This window comes from Artemia sp. Qi Xiang Cuo, chromosome 1, assembly GCF_049724085.1.
Source record: "Artemia sp. Qi Xiang Cuo chromosome 1, ASM4972408v1, whole genome shotgun sequence".
Classification (NCBI taxonomy): domain Eukaryota; kingdom Metazoa; phylum Arthropoda; class Branchiopoda; order Anostraca; family Artemiidae; genus Artemia; species Artemia sp. Qi Xiang Cuo.
In genome coordinates, this window is record NC_142794.1 from 23011389 (window position 1) to 23036975 (window position 25587).

Below are 25587 nucleotides of genomic sequence, written 5' to 3' on the forward strand. Positions count from 1 at the left end.
AACTAGAACTTTCAGTTTCCGATCAAATGATTCCTCCCTGAAGTTTATACAAGCATCCCTTTTATAAGAACAATATATACCCCCCGGACATAGATAGATAGATAGATTTATTTATTTTCCATATAACAGTAAAATAATAAAACACAATCTACAAATCCCCACAAAGGCTCCATGGCCTGTAGGAGGGGGTTATGAAAAGATCACATACAAATTAAACATTTATACTCGTAGCATTTAAATATATAGACATAACATTAACATTTAAACATATAAATATAAACATTTAAACTCTTAACTTGTAAAGCATTTGCCTCATAAAATGTAGGAAAAAAAATTCAACAAAAAAAACATGGAGAGACACTAAATAAGTTTTATCAAACTGCAATGAATCACAACATCTATAAATATAAAAAAAATAATAATGAAGAAAAAGAAAAAAGTATAGCACTATATACGTCAAGGAAAAATCAATCACATAAAAAAAAAAAAAAAAAAAATACGAGTCTTTTGAAGGTGCTAAAGTAGTGGCATTCTCGAGCCGAATCGGGAAGGGTGTTCCATGTCAAATAACACGCGAAAAAAGGATTAAAATCTTATTGTTGGTGTATTCGGAATTTGGATATTTAGAGAACTACATAGCTGATAATTTGACCGATCAGACACAAAAGAAGGCGGAAATCTAAGGGACCTAGGAATATCTCCATGGAGCTGAAGAAAAGCGAAAGACGCACAGGAAAGAATACAAAGTTTTTTAATATCAAGTAGCGGTTTAGTTGCCGAACGATTTACATTCTGAATAAGATTTATAGCTTTATCGTTAGTATTCGAAAGCGGTCTGAGAAAAGAAGGGAAAAAGGGAGTCTAGGGCAGAGTGAAGATAATTCAGTAAAACTGCACAAGCATGCTCAGTTGTATAATTTGTTCGAAAACTAAATCTTTAGAAGTAGGAAAATTATTAAGACGAGAAAGCATCGCCTTCTCAAATATTTTGCTAAACACAGACACCAAAGAAATTGGCCGATAGTTGGCTGGATCATTTCGTGTCCTCCCTTATATAATATGATGACTCGAGCCCACATGAGACAACTCGGGAAAATACCATGCTGAAAGGAGAGGCTAATAAGTTTCGTTAAGGGAGAAAGAATGGAATGAAGTATGAACTTCATTGCTTTAGTAGGAATATTATCAGGGCCAGACGACGAAGAATTTTTCAATGCCATAACAATTTTAGAAATTTCTTTCTCCGTTGCTGGTTCCAAAAACATTGATCTAATACAAGGTGGCCCAAGATAAGACCTGAAGTTGGATTTTGAAGGAGAAGAACTAGCAGGCGAAGCAGTAATTTTACCAATATTCACAAAATATGAAGTAAATGCATCTTGAACATTCAGCTCATCTTCGATAATTTTGTCATCGAGATACAAAAAAGAAGTGACTTATAGAGACTGAAAAGAGGGCCTAAAGACAGAATTTATAACCTGCCAAGTGTTTCGAATATCTTTACCACAATCTGAAAAACAATTAAAATAATACTGGGACTTGACCTTTCGACTCACAGAATTGTAAATATTCCTGTAAATGTTTAATCGCTGAAAGCAAATAGCTTTCATTGAGGAGCTAGCAGACTTAAAGGCCCTCCATAGATTATTTTTTCTCCTACAACTCCTAAGGAGACCAGGGGTCATCCAAGGATTTAGAGGAAATTCCTTCTTAGACTTAGGATTACAAGGTGAAACAGAACAAATATCAAGAACAGCTTTTTTAATAGGCTCATAAAAAGTATCAAACAAATTACAAAAATCAGTATCACTCTCAAAATTACCCCAAGAAATGTCTGCCAATCTTGACCTAAGAAGCGTCAATTCGGCTTCGCCAAATCTAAAAGGCTTCTTACCAGACTCACCAGTCCTCTCAATAGTCAATTTAACAAGACAGTATCTAGAGTAAACAGGGAAATGATCAGAAATGTCGATCACTAAAACCTAATTTTGGATCAAAGTGGCCGTACTGAAAATATTGTCAATCAGAGATGATGTTCTCTCTCTTATGTGAGATGGGATACATACAGAAGATAAAGTACCTGCGGCAAGCATGGACGACAAGGTAAAGTACCTGCGGCAACTTAAAACGCCTTCCCCCGGGTCCTGGAGGGTTGTTCCAACCCCGGAGTTTTCGTTATATGACTTTTGAAACGTTTTTACCAAAATGGGTGTCTCAAAATTTTTATCAGATATATTTTGGGAAAAAAGATCGTAGGTGGGGGGATAGTTGCCATCCGATCTCTTTTGACTCTTAAACAGTGAACTAGAACTTTGAATTTATAGTCACGCGAGCCATCGCTGAAATATATACGATCGTCCCTTCCATAAGAACTATCTATGCCCGCAGGGCATAACTTACAACACCTTCCCCCTGGCCCGGGGGGTTATGTGGACCCAAGAGTTTTTTTTATATTATTTTTAAACTATTTTACCAAAATGGCTATCTCAAATTTTTTATCGGATGTATTTGGGGTAAAAAGGAAGTGGGGGCCAGTTGCCCTCCGATCACGTTGACTCTTAAAAAGGGCACTGGAACTTCCGATTTCCAACCAAATTAGCCCCCTCTGAAGTTTATACGATGGCACCTTCTACATGAAGTGCCTATGGCAAAAATAATAAAAATAATAAAAATGAACCCTCTCTCAAATTTATAATTGCATCCCTTCTATAAGAAAAATGTATACCTCCGGGCATAACTTACGACGCCTACCCCTGGTCCTCGGTAGTTATGCCGACCCCGAAGTTTTAATTATATTATCTTTGAACTGTTTTCAACAAAATGGCTACCTTAAAATTTTATCGGATGTATTTGGGGAAAAAAGGGCTTGGGGGAGGGGCTAGTTGCCCTCCGGTCACTTTTGACTCTTAAAAAGTGAGCTAGAGTTTTCAATTTACAATCAAATGAGCCCTATCTGAATTTTGTACGAGCATCCCTTCTATAAGAACCATATATGGCCACAGGGCATAACTATCAAAGCCTATCCCCATTGTTTGGGGCGTTGTATCGACCCCGGAGTTTTCGTTACATTATCTGTGAACTTATTTTTTTTAACAAAATGGCTATCTTAAAATTTTTATCGGATGCATTCGGGGAAAACAGCGTGGGGGGGGGGGGGGGGGCTAGCTGCTCTCCGATCTCTTTTGACCCTTTAAAAGTGAACTAAAACTTTGAATTTCCAGTCAAATGAGCTCTCTCTCTGAATTTTATACGAGCATCGTAAAAAATCAACCAAGTGAATTGCTTTTGACTCTGTATGAATAAACCATTCCTGAAATGACACTTCGCAATGGCAAAAATCAATTACACAAAAATGACGAAAAAATTGCCGGGTAACAGAAAATTATAGAAACATGATTTTTTTATGAAACCGATTTTTGCAAGTTTATTTTAAGTTTATTGTGTTGTTAATTGTGCTGCAGGTCTATTGTGCTTTTGATGCACCATTACTGCCTTCTTCCTTTTGTATTTTATGTGCATTTATGTGCATTTTTACGTGACTTCTTTTTATCTGACTTCCTTCTTCCTTTTATGTGCATTTTTACGTGACCACACTCGTGAAACGTCCAAAGTAAGACACCTCTGGACCCTAGGGTTCTCTGGAATGTCAGGATCTTATGTGCGTTCTCTTTCTATATATTTTCACATAATTTGCGGGGGTTTCATCTTCTTTATATTTATATAACGTAACTCGGACTCTGAGGGCTTACCTGATATGGACGAACGAGGGCATATCAGCTGCCGAACAGCGGTGTGGTCATCGGGATGAATAAACGAAAATATACTAAGTCCAAGCATATCAACCTATAAAGAGAAATGATTTAAAATACTATTTTGGATTTGATTTTTGTTCCTTTTTTGTAAGAGAAAATTAGAAATAGTTTAAAAGGAATGAGTAATAGAAAATTGCTTTTTTCAGTCTTTTTACCCATGCCGATAATTGCATGCCGCAAGGAACCCTTGGCAGTCATTACACTGCCTCTTTAAAAGAAAATTAATCATATAAACTATAGGACCTCTTGTGACTTTTTTCTCTAAGTTGTTTATTTGTTGTTTTTATTCCACGTGTTTATTTGTTGTTTTTTTTTACCAAGGATGATCGTACGGAACTGATTGTTCTAGAATTTCGGAATTGGGCTCATTCAAAAGTAAATTAAGAGTACTAGATCTTTTTTAAAATGATCATAACGAATGTCGAAAGGGTATGTGGCGTTTTTTGCCATCTTGTGGTACTAAACTACGATTTTGCCGAACAGAGGATCAAGTTGCCATTGATCAAACATTCTTAGACAGCCAAGTATATCGAAAATTATATATTGAGCTTCCTAGTTGCGAAGGAATTAATACCACAAAGTTTTCCCTTTATTCCGTAAAACTCAGATTGTCCATACTTATTAAAGCACTTCAAACACGAAAATATTCTGAAGTACGCCTCAGGAAGGATACATAATACTTTTTCGTGAATAGGATATTGCTTGTTTATTTTAAATAAGGACCTCTACAAAGTTTAAATTTCCTCGGTTCCGACTCCGACCATTAAAATCCCTATAAAGGTACTTCAGATAGAAAAACCTTCTGATGCACACCTAGTGGAACAGTTCTCAATCACAAGGGGTGAACTGGTAATCAGGCTTCAAGTAAATACACTTAAATGGCCCTGAGATATTCCAGGTATGCCCTTTTGACAGCATTCATATTCGTAGTGAGTTTTGATTTAGTTCAACACCAATCTACATTCTATTGAAGTTTTAACTTAATACCCATAGCCCTTCCTGAGTTTTATGAAGATACGCCTTTTTGACTTTCTGGATGCACATAATTTCTTGTCATTTAGTTAAACATGTTTCTCAAAACTCCCTGAAATTTTCAACTTAATACCCTTATTCGTTCTTAAGGCATTGTAGATATGCTCTTTTGACCACCTGGATGCATATAGTGTCCTATGATATAGTTAAGTATCCCCTCAAAATTCTTTCGAAGTTTCAACAAAATATCTTAAGTCATCCCTAAGATATTCCAGATGTCCCCTTTGGGCATCTGGATGAATATAGTGTATTTTGCTTAAGTTCGACTCCCCCCTAAATACTCTCTGAAAGTTTCAACTTTATACACTTAGACATGGCAGAGACATTTTAGGTATTCCCTTTTGATAGCCTCTATACACGTAGTGAATTTGATTTAATTCTACATCCGTCAAAATTTTATTAAAGTTTCAAGGTAATACCCGTGTTATTGCTTCTGAGATTTTTGTGGACATATCATTTTGACTACATTGATGCACATCGTTTCTTGTCATTTAGTTCAACATCTCCCTCAACATTATCGGGAAGTTTCATCTTGATACCCTTAACCGCTCCTTAGATATTACAGGTAAGCTCTTTTGACCACCTGGACGAATATAGTGTCTTCTGGTTTAAACTGACATCCCTCTCAGCATTACCTATAATTTAAAAAAAAATACATTTAGTCATTTCTGAGATACCGCAGATACACCCTTTGGACATCCTGGATACACATATTGTCCTTAGATTTAGTTTAAGATCCCCCTCTGCATTCTCAAAAAATTTCACCCGAACACCCTTTGCCTTCTTTTGAGATCCGCAGTGATTGGAAGACGCGCACACTTTCTGGAACCATTGGATCCCTCGCTTTTACTCTTTTCTGCATTGACGTAGTGTTGTTTTGTTTTCAGAGCTTTTTATGATTCTTTTGGGCTTTTTTATTTTATTTTTCATTTTTTCGCTCTTTTTTCTCTTTTATTTGTATTCCAATTTGACACTTCTGTGTGTTTTTTTTTTAAATAAATTCATCATCATCGTCATTTGTCATCCTTGGAAGCATAGTTAATGGACCTTTCGACTACTTTGAACAAAAGGGCCATCTCAAAATTTCAATCGTAGTTCAGGGAGGGGGAGTCAACAAGGACAGGGGAGTCGACCGGTTGACCACCAATCATTTTTTGCTCGTAAAGAGGACACTATAATTTTCTAATCGAATGAGACCCCTCCGACGTTTCCACCATAACTCCTCCCAAAGGGAGTGGTTTAGGAAAAAGAAAAAACAGAAGCAAAGAAAAAAAGCCACTTTTTTTTAGCTAGGTAGCACTATCTCGCTGCATATGATCTTGAGTGTTATGTTTTATTTGTTTGTTTTTGTTGACATTTTGACTAATAAGAGCCACCGTCCAAAACGATACTTTCCAAAATAAAGAACGTTTTCGATAAAACGCATATGACACTCAAGGCGTTTAGAGGGTTTGAGAATAAGAGAGAATAGCACACAAATTATTTATAAACCTTGAATTGCCTTGTGACGTTGTGAAAAATAAAAAACACAATTCTCGAGAATGAAGAGCCAGATATCATCCGCGGTAAACTTACTGCTAATTATATAAACTGTGGTTTCAAGTTTGAATTATTATGCAACTTCATTTCTGCTTGTTATTGGCTTTAGTATGGCTCTTTATGGCTTTTAGAAATCTAAAGAATAATTTTTACATTAAATTTGTGTTCATTTTTACCAAAATTAATTTCATTAGTCAATATTAGGAATATTTGTAAAGTTTTATTTTCAATTTTCCGATTAATAATCAAAATGTCGCATGGAATTTTAAATCATTGGACAGAATATGGGTGTTCAGTGAACGTTCTCCATTAACAGTAGCTTGGTGTAACAAATTTGTAATAATAGTTTGACTAATAGGCTTTAACTTTGGGTTCATGAAGAGGTTCAATTTTATTCACAAGAATTGAAAATCTCCGTAATTTTTTGGTCTTTTAGGAGTCCAAAACGATCCTGACCCCTGTTCTGCACCCACCCTTAAATATATACGTATCCTAATCCTAAATTCTCCTTATATATTCCCCTTATATATTTTGTACTTATACCTGACGCAATTATTTATTTAATTGTTGTTTCTTTTGGGTCTTGTTTATTCACTTAATATAATTTCCTGTTTGTTTTAAGTTTGAATTATTATTCAACTTCATTTCTGCTTGTTTTTGGCTTTAATATGACTCTTTACCTTTATTTGTCAAACTTATATTTCTCAAAAATAATTTGTACATTAAAATTGTGTTCATTTTTAACAAAATTAGTCTCACTAGTGCAGTATTAATTTCAAAAGTTCATTTTTCCTTATATTACATTTTGAAAATATTGGAAGATCCAGAGTTCCTGGAGGGGAATGGGCTCGGCTAAGAAATAAAATTAGTATTCTTGGATTGCGTAATTATAGTAAGTTATACTCGAGGGTGTCACTACCGTTTTTCCTTTGGGATGGACCATGAAAACGAGCCTACATAATCTAAAGCTTGTCAGTTTGTATTCTCAAAACTAAAGTTCGAAGTAGTAACGATTTTTATGATTAGGAATATTTTTAAGCTTTTGTTTTCAATTTTCCGATTAATAATCAAAATGTTGCATTGTAGTTTAATTCGCTGGACAAAATATGGGTATTCAGTCACAGTTATCCATCAAGAATAGCTTTGTATAACCAATTTGTAATAATAGTTTGACTAACATAATTTTGGATTGGTGAAGAAGTTCAATGTTATTCACAAGAATTGAAAATCTCCGTAATTTCTTGGGCTTCTAGAAGTCTAAAACGGTCCTGACCCCTGTTCTGCACCCACCCTTAAACATATACGTATCCTAGCTTACTTTTGTCCCTTAATTTTGTGGCTTGTTGAGGTTCTCCAGGTCCTGAGATTTTAATTGAGATATCTACACGACCGTAAACTTTAAATCAGATAGGCTAGGAAAGAAACTTCGTGTTATGAATTGGTAAACCACATTTTTTCGTCCAAAATTAACTGTACGCGATAAGATCTCCATATTCTAGTCAACTTACCCAGAAGTTTCTGCCTAACTTACATAAGTTAGAGTTATTGGCCCTGGTACTAATGGGGGTGGGGTAAACCCATTAGGATTACTTTGTAGACCTTTCGAAATTTTGAAAAAAATGACTATCTCAAAATTTGGATCCGAGATCATTAGACCCTTTGAACCCCACTGAATACTAATAGAAAATGATAATTATTACTTTTTAAACACCGTGAAAACAATGCTCCTGGTAGCACTTGGTCACAATAGGTAGCACAAAAGGTCACGGGAGGGAGGCTGGTTAACCTCAATTCAAATTCGGCCCCAGAGAGCGCATTCAATTTTCAATTGAAAAACCTCTCTCCCTCTCCCAAGTTTACCATGGTCACCCTTCAAAGAAAAGTGGACTGGCAAAGAAGTTTTTATCTTTTCTTGACCTTTCTCAGGCTTTACTCGGCGGAGAAAACATTGTTATTACTTCTGCGTTAGAGTTCACTTTGTCCAAAGATTTAATAACAGAAGTTTCGAGCCAATCAAGAAACATCCCCCCTCCCTATAGGGGGAGGGCTGTGCCTCAGGTTTTTTTTACAGGAGTTTCTTCTTGGCCAAAGGACTTACGACAGTAAGATTCAAGCTGCTACTACTTCTACTAACAACAAATCACCGCAGCACCAAGCCGCCTGAAGCTAACACAGGTATGCAAGCTCCTCCTCCATTCCAATCTATTCAAAACCTCCCTCTTTAAACACTCTCAGGAAGTTCCCATTTCCTTTAAATCTTTCTTTATGACATCATCCCACCCCAACCAAAAACGACTTGCTTTCCGTTTAGCCCTAGGCGGATGGTCAAAAAGGACAATCTCCGGCAATCTGTTATCCTTCATCCGCAGAACGTGCCCTAGCCATTTCAGCCTTTCTCTCACTATAACCTTAGACAGGGGGATTGAACCAAACTTTTCGTAAAGCCACGGTCAGTCAGCTGGGTCCCTAGAACAATCCGTAGGCAATTTCTCTGGAAAACATGTAGCAAATCTTCAATCAGCCATGTTTGACCTCTCTCATTATCTTAGCTTCCAATATTATAATCTTGTTTTGCAGAATTACCTTCTTATTCTTCCAAACCTTTTAATCAGTTAAAAGTTTTTTAACTGAAAGTAAGGAGCGACATTAAAACTTAAAACGAGAGAAATTATTCTGTATATGAAAGGGGTTGTCCCCTCCTCAACGCCTCGCTCTTTACGCTAAAGATTGACTCTCTCACAACTCCATTTTTTAAAACAATAAAAAATTTTGGCGAAAAGAGCGAGGCATTGAGGAGGGGACAGCCGCTTTCATATATTAAATAAAAAAAAACAAGTTTTTTTTTAACTGAAAGTAAGGAAAGACGGTAAAACTTAAAACGAACAGAAATTATTCCTTATATGAAAGGGGCTGTCCCCTCATTAACGCCTCGCTCTTTACGCTAAAGTTTTTCATTGTATAAAAAAGTAGAGTTGTGAGAAAGTCAAATTTAGCGTAAAGAGTAAGGCGTTAAGGATGGGACAGCCCCTTTCATATAAGGAATAATTTCTGTTCGTTTTAAGTTTTAACGTTGTTCCTTACTTTCAGTTAAAAAAACTTGTTTTTCTTATTTAATTTTTGAAAGTTTTTGAATAAATGCAGGTTTTGATCTTGGCTCACCGTACATGAACAATTCAAACCAAATTTGCATATTAATTTACTTTTATTTGGTTAAATGGATTTCTCGAAACTTATTTAATTTTATTTACGAACGTTTTTATTAGTAATAAATATACGTAACTTACGAATTAACTTACGTAACGAACTTCTATATTCATATATTTTTAATACGTATATTAGGGAGTTCGCCTCCTAGTCAATACCTCGCTCTTTACGCTAAAGTTTGAATTTTGTTCCAATTCTTTAAAAATGACCCCTTAATCACAAAGGCCGTTAATTAGAATAAATAGCTCTTATGAAAGTATTAAAAAGACGTTAGCGTAAAGAGTGAGGTAATGACTAGGGGACGAACCCCATCATATACGTAATAATTTCTGTTAGTTTCAATTTTTGATGTTGCTCCTTGCTCTCAGTTGAAAAACTTTTTTTTATTTAATTTCTGATCATTTTTTTTAAATAATACTGGGAAATCCGGCGCCCCCTTCATAGCAATGTCCCTTTCCTTATAAAAACTTCCTCCATGGAAAGATTCTTCCACGTAACCCCCGACCCCCTCCCCACTACCAGAAAAAATTCCCCCTGAAAAAGGTCTATATACTTTCCAGTAACCAATGTTATATGTAAACATTGGGCAAAGTTCATAACTTGCAGCCCTTCCTCCAGGGACTGTGGAGGATTCAGTCATCCTCAAAGACATAGTTATTATATCTTTTGACCATGCTGAGCAAATTGGCTATCTCAGAATTTTGATCAGGTGACTTTGGGAAAAAATGAACGTGGGAGGGGGCCTAGTTGCCCTCTTTTTTTGGGTCACGTACAAAGGGCACTAGAATTTTTTATTTCCGTTTGAATGAGCCCTCCCGCAATATCTTAGAACCACTGGGTCGATACGATGACCCCTGGGGAAAAAAACATCAACAAATAAACACGCACCCTTGATCTTTCTATTCTTCATTATATATTTGAAATCAGCATAAGAATCCAATTCTTTTTATATGTCTATTGGTATTAAAATTCCGTTTTTTAGAGTTTCAGTTGTTATTGAGTGGGTCGCTCCTTGCTTACAGTTCGTTACCACGAACAATTTGATACTACCAGGGTAAGTGAAGCTGTCCACCTCATCAATAAAACAAATTTTGGCCAATTCCCAGGTACCAATCACACACTTGACATAAAATGGACACACTATCCATTACAAAATCTGTGATCATGCAATGGGCAATTCGCTTTATTTACAGTACGCGCCTCAGGGACAGATAGGGTTATGTCATCCCCGGAAGCATATAAATTTTACCTTTTGACTATTTAGAAATAAAACGGATACAATAGAGGCAATGCTAAAGCGTTGCCTTTATTATGTAAACTTCGATAAATATAGCTATCTATCAAAATTAGCCCCCCAAAATCGGAATAAGCGCAAAAAAAGAGCAGTAACGTCACCCAAAAGGAATACAAGGCTAATGAAAATTACACGGTCAAAATAGAAACTACCCATAATTTTAGAACCGCAAACAGTGGATTTTTATACATTCCCCGAAAGAATGGTCACAGATACGTGTCAGTTCGTTTATTTGATTCATTTCTTGCCAATTTGATCAGGAATGTTCAGTCCAGAAAAATGCAATTTTTGATAAAATTGGTTGTGTATCTTGAGAGATGCTCAGATCCTCTTTCAACACAAACATCTGCACCGGAAAAAAAGGAAAACACATAGCCTATATATTTCGCTTTCATTTCAAAAAGGAGTTTTTTTTTTAATCTAACAAATGTTGGCCCAGGCGAACAAGTCAAATAAATAAGCTCTATTAAAAATGGTTCCAGGTTGGTTCGTTAGTTTTTGCCAACAAAAAAATCATGGCTTTAAAATAGTTGTTTTATTAACGGTTCCTTCTAAAAAAAAGCTGCTATATATATATATATATATATATATATATATATATATATATATATATATATATATATATATATATATATATATATATATATATATATATATATATATATATATATATATATATATATATATATATATATATATATATATATATATATATATATATATATATATATATATATATATATATATATATATATATATATATATATATATATATATATATATATATATATATATATATATATATATATATATATATATATATATATATATATATATATATATATATATATATATATATATATATATATATATATATATATATATATATATATATATATATATATATATATATATATATATATATATATATATATATATATATATATATATATATATATATATATATATATATATATATATATCTATATATATGCAAACTTATATTATATATATTTGAATATATCTGCTAATACCAGTTTTTACTTTTGGCCCATTTTTAAATCATCACAGCATTGGTTTTCAATTTTGCATATACGTATCTGTTATCGTCACATACTGAGAATTTTTGTTTATTTTACTATATTCTATATATTCATATATATCTTGATATCCCTTTAACAGCATAATATTTTTCCTAAAAAACAGAAAAATTATTCCAATTTGCTCTCGCTAGAGCTTGGTTATGGGCTTACACTTGAAATCACATCTTCCAAGATCCTGGTGTAGCTATGATATATGAGTCTTAAAGGACAGACTCAAAAGGCTAGTTCTTTTTAGGGAAAACAGACCTCACAAGAACATCTGTATTTCTTCATTTGGAAGAAAAGCTTATGAAAAAATTTCTGATTTGTAAATGAAGACCTTTTAATACAGTAAGCAGAAAGAGCGAGCAAAAATTTAAAAGTGAACAAAGTTTCTTTTACAAACCAAAAAAGAAAAAGAGCGATTAAACATAAAATAAGTAAAATTACTGAATTTCGGGTCAGACTACTACTATTAGCCGTCCTCCCTAGCCTCCTCAACTGTAATAGATGTAATTTAACACACACACACACACACACACACACACACACACACACACACACACACACACACACACACACACACACACACACACACACACACACACACACACACACACACACACACACACACACACACACACACACACACACACACACACACACACACACACACACACACACACACACACACACACACACACACACACACACACACACACACACACACACACACACACACACACACACACACACACACACACACACACACACACACACACACACACACACACACACACACACACACACACACACACACACACACACACACACACACACACACACACACACACACACACACACACACACACACACACACACACACACACACACACACACACACACACACACACACACACACACACACACACACACACACACACACACACACACACACACACACACACACACACACACACACACACACACACACACACACACACACACACACACACACACACACACACACACACACACACACACACACACACACACACACACACACACACACACACACACACACACACACACACACACACACACACACACACACACACACACACACACACACACACACACACACACACACACACACACACACACACACACACACACACACACACACACACACACACACACACACACACACACACACACACACACACACACACACACACACACACACACACACACACACACACACACACACACACACACACACACACACACACACACACACACACACACACACACACACACACACACACACACACACACACACACACACACACACACACACACACACACACACACACACACACACACACACACACACACACACACACACACACACACACACACACACACACACACACACACACACACACACACACACACACACACACACACACACACACACACACACACACACACACACACACACACACACACACACACACACACACACACACACACACACACACACACACACACACACACACACACACACACACACACACACACACACACACACACACACACACACACACACACACACACACACACACACACACACACACACACACACACACACACACACACACACACACACACACACACACACACACACACACACACACACACACACACACACACACACACACACACACACACACACACACACACACACACACACACACACACACACACACACACACACACACACACACACACACACACACACACACACACACACACACACACACACACACACACACACACACACACACACACACACACACACACACACACACACACACACACACACACACACACACACACACACACACACACACACACACACACACACACACACACACACACACACACACACACACACACACACACACACACACACACACACACACACACACACACACACACACACACACACACACACACACACACACACACACACACACACACACACACACACACACACACACACACACACACACACACACACACACACACACACACACACACACACACACACACACACACACACACACACACACACACACACACACACACACACACACACACACACACACACACACATATATATATATATATATATATATATATATATATATATATATATATATATATATATATATATATATATATATATATATATATATATATATATATATATATATATATATATATATATATATATATATATATATATATATATATATATCTTTGAAACAGCTCCATAGTTTTTCGGGAAAACTGGTATCTTGGGATATTCTCGCATAAAACAACGATCTAGATACGTTATAAGTTTGAGAAAGCTCGTCAAAAGCCTTAATTTTGGAAAAACTGACGACTAAGATAATCAATGCTTTAATTACATTGTGCATGTGTCTTTAATACAGCTTAAGTTCCGTTCAAATAGTGTACAACATTAGGAAAGCTTGCGCATAAGGTACCAGTTAAGCGAAAAGAAGTGTATAAAAATAGTGAACAACAAATTTCCTGACGATATGAAACTGAACTTATTCCTAACTCCCGGTTCTATGTCTTAACTACGAAAAAACATAAATCAATACACCAATTACTCGAGACAGTATTTATTTAAATAGAGCAAATATTATTTATACCGTTAGAAATCTAAAACTTTTTTTTGCCTATTGATTCACAAGCACCAAAAATCTGCCTAAAATTTGTTTCATCTCTGATGAGCCAGAAAGCTAGAGTGCATTGAAATAGGGCAAAGTAGTCCTCAATGAAGATAAAACCTTTTGAATTTTGATACTTGCCACAGGGCAACAAATGCTGTTTTCTCCGATTGCCTTAAGATTATAGTGCATGAAGGCAGGGACAAGGGAACCTCTTTTTCTAGAGGTTGCCTTTTTTATAAATGATCTTGACAAGGGATCTTTTTTTAATAAATGATTGAATTGCACAAGGGTCCGGTTGCATGGAGGTTCAGTTGCACGGGATTCAGTGTCACGGGGGTTCAGTGTCACAGGGGCTCAGTTGCACGGGGGTTCTATTATGCGGGGTTTCAGTTAATTGGGGTTAAGCTCCACGAGGGTTCAGTCTCCACAAACCAACCAAAATTGTTACGTATATAAAGGGGATTGGCTCCTGCTCAACACCTCGCTCTTTACGCTAAAGTTTGAATTCTGTCCCAATGCTTTAAGAACGACTCTTGAAATCAAGGTTCGTTTAATTAGAACAACAAGAAGCATTTTTAAAAGTACTAAAGAACTTTGGTGTAAAGAGTGAGGTGTTGAGGAGGAGGCAACCGATTCCCATTCTGTAATACCAATTACAGATATACCAATTACAGAAATAATTACCAATTCTGTAATTATTTTCATATATTAAATGTGCCCTCTACTTTATCATAATAAAAATAAAGTTTCGAAAATTACAAAATGATTATAACCATTAGATTATTTATTTGAAATTTTTCAAACCTAAAATTTCTGTGCCTAGGACAAGTTCCCCCTCTGTCCCCCCCCCAAAACCAATTCTGCAGCTTACCCTGACCAGTGATTTAAACGAAGTATTACGATGTAGTTAAATGAATAAAGTGTCAAGCTTAAAATTTCCCATTCATTGAGTAATTTTGCTTACTTCAGAAAACAAGAAAAAAAAAGAAGCAGTGATCGGTGGTGTGGTAGAATAATCCAAAATGCCTTCTTTTCTTCATTATTTTTATTTGTCATTGTTTTCTCTGTGGCTGGTAATGGTTCTCTGTGGTTTTAAATGTTGGGAAGAAATATGCCTAGCACTCCTTTAAATACAGTAGAATCTAATTCACTACTTACAGAAACAATTTCAGACCGTCCTAATACATCAGCTCTCCAATTGTTCAGAATTCAACCTAATACATCATCATCACCAACCCCCTTCATATACGTAATAATTTCTGTTCCTTTTAAGTTTTAATGTTGATCCTTGGTTTCAATTATTTGAAAAAAACTACGTTTTCTAAAGAGTTAAAGAGGCTGAGTCACAAGTTCGAACCTTAAAACGTACAGGGATTAGAGGGTGGTTGGGGCTGCCGCCCCCCAAACCCCAGCTTCCGTATATGAAAAGCGCTGTGCCCCCTCCTCAACACCTCGTTCTTTAAGCTAAAGTTTGACTTTCTCACAACTCCTTTTTTTAAACAATAAAAACTTTAGCGTAAAGAGCGAGGCGTTGAGGAGGGCACAGCCCCTTTTATATACGGAAGCGGGGTTTGGGGGCAGCAGCCCCCCAACTGCACCTCCTAACTCCTGTACGTTTTAAGGTTCGAACTTGTGACTCAGCCTCTTTTAACTCTTTAGAAAACGTAGTTTTTTTTCAAATAATTTCTGCACGTTTTTGTGCAGTTTATATCTTATTATTGCTTGACTAACTGTTAGCTGATCTTTTGAGGAGTTAAAGATGGGGGGCTGCCACCTCCCAAACCCCCCGCTTTTGAAGATTCTTGTGTTAAGGCTTTTAATTCCTGAATACTCAAATCAAATGCACAGTAAGATTTTTATCAGCCGCCCCAGGCCTCATGTTATCAAAGCAGTGGAGACTTACCTGTAACCTGAAGGCCAACTGTGATATTCTTCTGGAGACGCCTGTTGAGCCGAAGGATTTAATAGATTGGATTTAAAAAAAGAAACTGAGTTTCTTTTTAAACTTTAAATTCAATATATAAAAAAATTCTCTGACGGAGAATCGAACTCGGATCTTCCGCCTGGCAGTCAGGAATAGCGACAACTGTACCACAGAGACATTACATTTTTTTTATTCTGGGCGATGTATTTTTGACGCAAGCATATCCCCACACAACTTGATATTTGGTTTTTGGAAAACAGGGAAGGAGTGATCGGATTGAGCTGAAATTTCAAGGATAGGCTCCCAGGCCCCGGTAAGCTTATCCTCTAGATTTCAGCCCAATCAGACAACGTTAAAGGGGGCTGTGGTGGGAAAAATTACCATGGGCTCTTATAGGACAACGAGGTTTTTCGTAGATGTAAATTCGGGGGATAATTTTTTCGATCTGAAAATACCGTGTTGGGGCCCCTAACAGGTCGAATTCCGCTTCGGATGAGTCCCTCATTCACCCGGATCCGTTGCCAACTGTGGCCTCGTAGACGTGGCTGATAAAAAAAAGAGAAATGAACTTTAAGTGGCTATATTTGGTTTTTTGAAAAACAGGGGAAGGAGGATCGGATTGAGCTGAAATTTTTGAGGATAAGCTCCCGAGCCCTAGGAAAGCTTTAACCTTAAATTTAACCAGCCCAATCGGACAACGTTAACGAGGGGCTGTGGTCGGAGGGCTGAAACCTCCGGCCCACTTTTAGCCATGAAGATGAAGTCGAAGGGCGGGTGAAATTTTGCACGTTTCGGGGTTGGAGCTGTTTGGGCTGCAAGGGAATGCGATCACCGCTGTCTCCTCTTGCGACCACTAGGACCGGAGATCACTTAACATTGTGGTGGGTTGCTCCTTTATAGAGGCACAAGTGTGTCTCCTTGAGCACAAGTGTGCCTCCTTGATTGAAAAAACTTGTTTTATTTTTTACTTAATGTAGACAAGAATGGAGTTTTAATGAAAGAGCCTCAGGTAATGATGTTTATCTTCTCAAACGTAAAAGTAAAAACGAGCAAGGGGCCAAGGCAGTGATTCTCAACCGTTTTAGTCCACGCCTCGCCTAAATGTTTATAAAATCGTAATGCTCCCTTGTGACATTTAAATTTTGTTATTCAAAAGTTTACATGTATTCAAGGCTGTATCAAGGGGGGAGTTAGTAGGTTTGGACCCCCCCCCCCCCCCGAAAGGTTTGTCCGACTCGTAAAAACGTAACACAAGTAAATACAAGCAAATTTCGGATGCATTTATAACTTTTTTTGGCAGCCCTCCCCCCCCCCCCCAAAAAAAAACCCTGGATACGACTTGTATTTATTTCCCTGAAGGAAGCTTAAAAGGCCATCAACTTGGTAACATTTCTCGGATTGTCCTCTAGGGATGTTTTATGTTGATGAAAAATATTGTCTAAATGTCATAAACATAAAAAAAAAAAAAAAAGTTAAATAGGGCTTTGAAGCACAGTCAGCCAAAAGGCGCATGTCCTGCCCATGACCCACCAGAATATTTTCATTTCACACCGATGGGGCCCGCGCCCCTTAGGAATCACGATGTTAGGGTTATAAAAAGACGCTTGGGAGTAGAAAGAATGAATAGCTAAAGGTTCAAGTGAAAAAGATTTTTTTCAGAAAAATATCAGTTTCTTTAACTATGAAAAATTTGAGATTTTTGTTTTTTGGTTCTAACAAATGTACTTTAAATTACATTGCTGTTACGCGTACGGATTTCATCTAATACTTTTGAACTCGGTGTAAAATTGTCAAAAGACATTTGTCAAAAAATTCTACAAAGGAGGATCAGCACGGTAGTGTGGATTACGAGGATTCAAATGTGATTTAACATGCACTTCCCTGCGACGCCTGCAAATTGCGTTTTGCAGGCGTTCCCTGCGACACCTGCAAACGATTACCTGCAAATGGCAATGAAATGAACTATTCTCAGACAGTGAAAATGTCAGATAAGATCTTCATACGTAAGAGAAACAAGTAGCTACTTTCCCTTGAGACATTTATTGACTGTCTGAAATAAGTATCCATTAAATTCTTTCTTCTATCGTCTAAATTCATATAAACTGGTTTATTTCATAGACAGACACAAAAGTCCTCTTGATTCCATAGTCACTGCCAGGGTTGCCACCGCTAGTGATTTATCACTATTTCTAGTGATTTTCTGTGTTGCCTAGTGATTATCTTCTAGCTAGCGATTAACAGTGATTTTTGTTCTAAAACTAGTGATTCTTTCCTAAGTCTAGTGATTTTTCAAAATATAGCGCGTAGATTCATGATTCAATCGAATAAATCTTGCAAGAAGCTACTTAATAAAAAAAACGCAAAATAGGGATTCACTATAGTTCCTAATATGTTCCAGATTAGAACTTATGCAAATATGTCGCCATTAAAACTTCCGATTTCCCACCATATGTCGATATCAAATAGTTCGTGTTAACGAACAGTAAGTAAGGAGTGACCTGGCTCAATAGTAACAGAAACTCTAGAAAGGAAATCATAACACCAATAGATACATTAAAAAAACCTGATTTGTACGCTGATTTCACACATAAAAGTTTCATAAGGTTTAGTCTTGCCCATCAAAAGTTACGAGCCTGAGAACATTTGCCTTATTTTCGAAAAAGCGGGGAAAACAACCCTTAAAAGTCATAGAAGCTTATGAAAATCAGACCATCAGATTCAGAACCCTGCTGTGGAGGTTTCATGCTCCTATCTGCAAAAATGTGAAATTTTGTATTTTTTTTTTTGCCAGAAGAAGATCAAGGATGAATGTTTATTTGTTTGTTTGTTTTTTTTTCCAGGGTGATCGTATCGACCCAGAGGTCCTAGTATATTGCAAGATGGCTCATTCAAACGGAAATTAAAAGTCCTAGTGTCCTTTTTAAGTGACCAAACAAAAATTGGAGGGCAACTAGGAACCCCCCCCACGCTCGTTTTTTCCCAAAGTCGGCGGATCAAAATTTTGAGATAGCCATTTCGTTCAGTATAGTCGAAAAATCTAATAACTATATCTTTGAGGATGACTTAATCCCGAACAAATCCCTGGGAAGGGCTGCAAGTTATGAACGTTGCCCATTGTTTACATATAGTATTGGTTATTGGGAAGTATACAGACGTTTTCAGGGGGTATTTTTATGGTGGGGATGGGAGAGGGGGTTACGTTGGAGGATCTTTCCATGGAGGAATTTTTGACGAGGAATGAGAATTTTCCATTAAGGGGGTGTCGGATTTCCCAGCATTATTTAAACAAAGATCATAAATTAAATAAAAAAACAAGTTTTTTCAACTGAAAGTAATGAGCAACATTAAAACTTAAAACGAGCGGCAATTATTACATATATAAGGGGGTTCGCCTCCTCGTCAATAGCTCGCTCATTACGCCAAAGTTGTTTTTAGTACATAACTTTAGTTCTTGGGTGTGTTTCGAATTAATTAACAAGTACCTCTTTTTTTTATTAAAGAATCAATAAGACAAATTAGAAGCAGAAGCAGATAAATTTTTTCCATGACAATATAAAAAGGCCATGTTCAAAATTGTCGCTGGTGTCCCAGTAATTATACCAGCTCAACTAGAATACAAAGAAAGTTTCTGGATTCAAGAAAGGTCTTGAATTGACAAGGAAAAAAAATTAAAAAGAGAAAGCAAATATTTTGCTTGGATCACCGATAACCAATTTTCGGTAATCGGGGTATAAGCGAATGATACCAATTCCAGAAAATACAGGGAGGAAGCATTGATTTTGTTATATTCTTTGCATAAAGATGCAAAAAGGCATTTTTCAAGATCTCAAGGGTAATTTTGCTTATGAAAAAAACAAAAAGTAAATCTAAAGTTATTTTTCCACATCTAGGGGAGGTAATTTTCCTCCTTCCTGTAGGTGCGCAGGTATAGAACATGGTAAAGATAAAACACAAATATTAATTACAAATATAAAGAGTATTGTAATTCTAGTGATTTCTATTCAATAATCTAGTGATTTATATGTTAATTTAGTGATTTATTTTCCAAGAATCTAGTAATTTTTTTGTTCATTGACTGGTCACTGCTCTTATTGCGAGATGTAAAATCTAGGAAAGCACGGATAGTAATATCTGCCCATGGGAGGATGGCAGTGGAAGTCCACGAATGGCAGTTGAAGACTGCCCATGGGAGGATGACTTATCTAGAATGACGTGAAGGAGCACGCTTAAAAAATTATAAAATCGGGGTTGAAAATACACTTTTTGCAGATGATTCTTTCCATCTTAGAATAAATCTTAATTTAATTTTAATTTTTATTATTGATTTCTTATTAACTTTAAATAATTGTTAGTACTAAATTTTCTTAAAAATGAAAATTAAATTAGAAAAGACTAACCTTTCGGGATGAATAGCAGCAAGATTGCTTGTAGGATTTCAATCAGACATTAATCTTATTAGAAATTTTCAATCAGAAGTGGAGGTAGGTGCTAATACCTAACTTAAATAAGAAGAGTAGGGGATACCACCTAGACTAATGAAGTCTTATGGCGTGCTTTTATAAAAATAATGATATTTCACATTGAGTTAAGACAGGCACAAACACTGGCCCTGTGTAAATGTCCGGCGCTCTTGGTGACGATAATGTATGACACTGGTTAAGGAGGCATTAATTGTTTTGAAAATGAGGCAATGGGTGTGGTGGCTGAAAGTCAGTGGTAGGGATAATCAAGGGAGAGGGTTTTTGTAGCTGTAATGGTGGAGGTCGTTGAAACCAGTAATTGTGGGGTTAGTAATGAGGAAAATAATCATTTTTAGGTTCTCAAGGTAACGTTGTATGCTGGCGGTGGTTGTGTTGGTTGGGATAAAAGGAGGTTGTAGTAGATAGAAAGGTGGAGAAATGAAAATTTATTAAGGATGTAGAAAAAGCTACGGATGACGTGATAAATATATACTGTAGAATTCGTCACAACAATGGGATTTAAAATAAGAAGCTTAACAGTGGTATGGTCCGTTAGCACTGTCTGCGACTGCAGTAAAAGGAATATTAAGAGGTTAAGTCACCTTATACCAATGAAGACAGACTTGAAGAAAAATTATGTACTTTTTATTTGTACTTTTTAAAACTTCGTAATATCAATCCCTTTTGGCCCTTAAAAAGCGCAAAAGAATTTTTAATTTCTAATCAAAAAAACTCCCTCCAAAGTTTATACGACTGCTCTTCCATCCGAAGTTTGCCCTTCCATTGTCTGAAACTTATTATTTGGGATGGTTAGTTTGATATACAAAGCGGTCGGAAAAGAAAGCTAAAATAGACAATCAGCTCCCTAGATGGACTATAGTACAGTATAGTATAGATACTATAATATAGATGGACTATATACTATACTATACTATATACGAGGGGGTATCCCGCCCCTAAGCTTCCCACTGTTAGCGCTTTTGTTTAACTTTGTAAATAAACTAACTTTGTAGTTTGTGTGTTTGTGTTGTTTGTGTTTGAGTAGTTTGTGTTTGTGTAGCTTGTGTAGTTTTTTTTAAAACTTTGTATGTGTAAATGCCAATAAACTAAACCTTCAACTCTCGAGGCTTTTAGAAGAAATTAATGAGCTTTTTATTACGATGGTATTAGACGGTGTTAGAAGAGTTATTCGATAGTGAAAAAAAAAATATGCTTTTTACAACTTCAATTTTATTATAATAGCATTGAAAAATCAAGAACTGCTCAAAATTCTCGGAATAATTCTTTTTATGTAGGCCATTATGCGTTTACACCACCGATCTAGTTTGATTAGCCTGATATACAATCAATTTTCGTCAAAACTATATTTGAAATACATTTATTCGAAATTTAGATTAAATGGAGTCGTTTTTTGATTTTTAATACAAGTATTGCTTGAAGCAAGTAAATTGCTTTTAAATTACTGATGTTTCTTTTAAAGTTTTACTTAGGTAAGAATTTTCTATGCTTTTGATAAAAAAAGGAAAAATATGGATAAGGAAATTGTGAAAAAGAATAATGTTTCTTTTAAAGTTTTACTTAGGTAAGAATTTTCTATGCTTTTGATAAAAAAAAGGAAAAATATGGATAAGGAAATTTTGAAAAAGAATGGAAAAAAGTGAAAGCATAGAAAAGGAAGAGTGTGAAAAAACGGTACTCTTAAATATATAGAAAATTGTAAGCTACGATTATAATTATTCTGAAAAATTTTATTCTATTTCCTGTAAACTTTATAAGGGTCGTAATTTTTATTTTTATTTGAGGTTATAAAGAATTGAAAATAGCCTACGATCATCGAGATATTTATCGATATCAGCAAAGTACAGATGACCTTTTAGCTTTAGAGGCTAGAGAACCAAAGTCTCACATATGGTAGCTAGGTAGGTACAGGTTTATTAATAAATCTGTTTCGTAGCACTTGCTAAATTACAAAGATTTTTACAAACTCAAAAAAAAACAAAAAAAAAAAAAAAAAAAAAAAAAAAAAAAAACAAAGGGTAAAAATATCAGCGCTTGTTATACATGTTATATATTTTTGTCATACATTTTTGGTAATAACTTTTTGCTTGAATTCGATTCGATTATACGTTTTATTTGCCGTTCGTATTACGTATCATTTATTCTTTTATAGCAATTTATGTTCATTTTAAGTTTAACTTGCTCTATGACTATTTCTGCTGGGAGGTTTGTATAATATATATATATATATATATATATATATATATATATATATATATATATATATATATATATATATATATATATATATATATATATATATATATATATATATATATATATATATATATATATATATATATATATATATATATATATATATATATATATATATATATATATATATATATATATATATATATATATATATATATATATATATATATATATATATATATATATATATATATATATATATATATATATATATATATATATATATATATATATATATATATATATATATATATATATATACGCGCGCGCGCGCGCGCGCGCGCGCGCGCGCGCGCGCGCGCGCGCGCGCGCGCGCGCGCGCGCGTATATATATATATATATATATATATATATATATATATATATATATATATATATATATATATATATATATATATATATATAGGTCTTTACATTATATTACATCACTTTTTACTTTACTTTCTTTTTTAATTGACCTTAGTACTTTCTAAAGTAAAGTGCTTTCTGGTGCTTTCTATTCACTCAATAGGTATATTTACTTCAAGCCAACGATAAAAAAAAGAATAATAAAAAAAAATTAACCAGCTTTCGGGTGCTATAAATCGATACAATACATTTTTTTCTTGTCTTCATTGAGTTGCAGGCCTTGTAAGCTTCCTGGATTTAGTTTTTTTGCCTAAAGTGACACAACCAACAATTCAAAAATCTTTTGCTATTATTGTGGTCTCCTTAGTCCTGTCCACTTCAGTTGCAAGTTTCAAGCCGATCAGAAAATTAAATGTTGACCCTTTTTGGAGTGTCACGAATCGACGGAGTTGAATTGTTTTTTCCAAATATTTTCTCTTCATTGAGACTCCATTTACCCGGTTTATATAACTGCAAGGTCAAGTTGATCGAAAAAAATCGCATGCCGACACATACAATATTTTGAATTTTTGTTTTCTACGTCGAAAACTCTTTGTTCCTATTTACATTCACTGTAAGCTTTAAATAGATAAGAAAAAAAAATATTTTCTTGCATCGAAAGTTGATTTGAAGCCAAATTTTTCCCATATTTTTGGACAAATGAAGATTCATTGTCTTCAACGAAGACTCATTGAAGTCACTTTTGCTCAGTCTATTAAGTTTCCAACCACCGAATAAGACCAAAGAATTTTATTTGTTTTTGAATGTCAAGAATTTCTCTCAACTAAGTCCTCTCACCAAACCCCAAAAGTTTCGCCCCCATCGAAGACGAACAAATTTCCTGCCTTTTTTAAATAACACGAATCTTAAAGTCTGGGATAATCAAAAACATTTCAAATCCAACAGTTTCTGTAGCCGATCGAAAAACTTCTAGTTCCGGCCGATTGGAAAGAAATCTGTTGGCTTATTTTTGGTCCGCGGCGGAATCAAATTTTATTCAAGTCTGTTTGTAAAATTGGGCCTTTGGCCCAAGAAAATAAGAAGAACCAATAAGTTTCTGCCGTGAAAGAGAAACAGATTTTTCGAAAGAGAAACAGGTTTTCTATAACTATCTGAACTTTCTTTTGCACTAATAACTGCACCAATTAAACTAATAAACAAATAAATATTTAAGATCATCATAAAAAAATTGATTCTTTGATTGAATGTTATCAATAGTTAAGCTCTTATCGTTGTTGACAAGGATCATTATTTACTTACCATTCATTACTATGAAGAATTCGATTTTTTTTTTGTTGCTCCAGCCAAATCATAAAACAAAAATGTTCGTGAAAAACTAAAAAGGGGTCCCTCATCACAAATTAGAACTTTTATTTTCCTTTTTAAAGGTCAAAATCTACTGGCAGGCAGCCAACAATGGGGAAACCCATATTTTTTCCATGGTTTTTTCCTATTCTGCTCTCTTTCCTATGTTTTCCTTATAATTACTTTATAGTCCGAAATTTCCAGGGTGGCGTGGCCCCCTGCCCCCCTTACCGGCGCCCAGGGACATGCTTCTTAGTATTGTGACCCGATTAAGCTAGTGTTTGATCGTGTAAAATGCAAATTGGGCTACCAAATTTTTTAATAATTTTGTTACTCAAACTTTTTTTTTCAAAACCTTACAGTTTAGATAGAGCAGATTTTTGAAAAAAATTGGTGGTCAGTTTGAAATTCTGCTAGCCCAAATGGATGAAATTAACACCACCTGGCGAAGGCACATGTGAGAAATACGACCCCCTTAAATAGCCCTGCTGACCAGTTAAAGATAAGAATAAGATATGACTAAA

The 25587-nt window shown here is 35.4% G+C and overlaps 1 protein-coding gene across 1 annotated transcript in view; it reads right to left on the reverse strand.

The window, feature by feature from the left end:
* Nucleotides 1-3681: 3681 nt before the first annotated feature.
* Nucleotides 3682-25587, reverse strand: part of LOC148956122 (hypoxia-inducible factor 3-alpha-like) — a 39113-nt gene continuing 17207 nt past the window's right edge. Inside the window, exon 4 of the mRNA XM_089089247.1 lies at nt 3682-3843. Coding sequence (XP_088945373.1) covers nt 3682-3843 — 162 coding nt within the window. The remainder of the gene's footprint in view (nt 3844-25587) is intronic.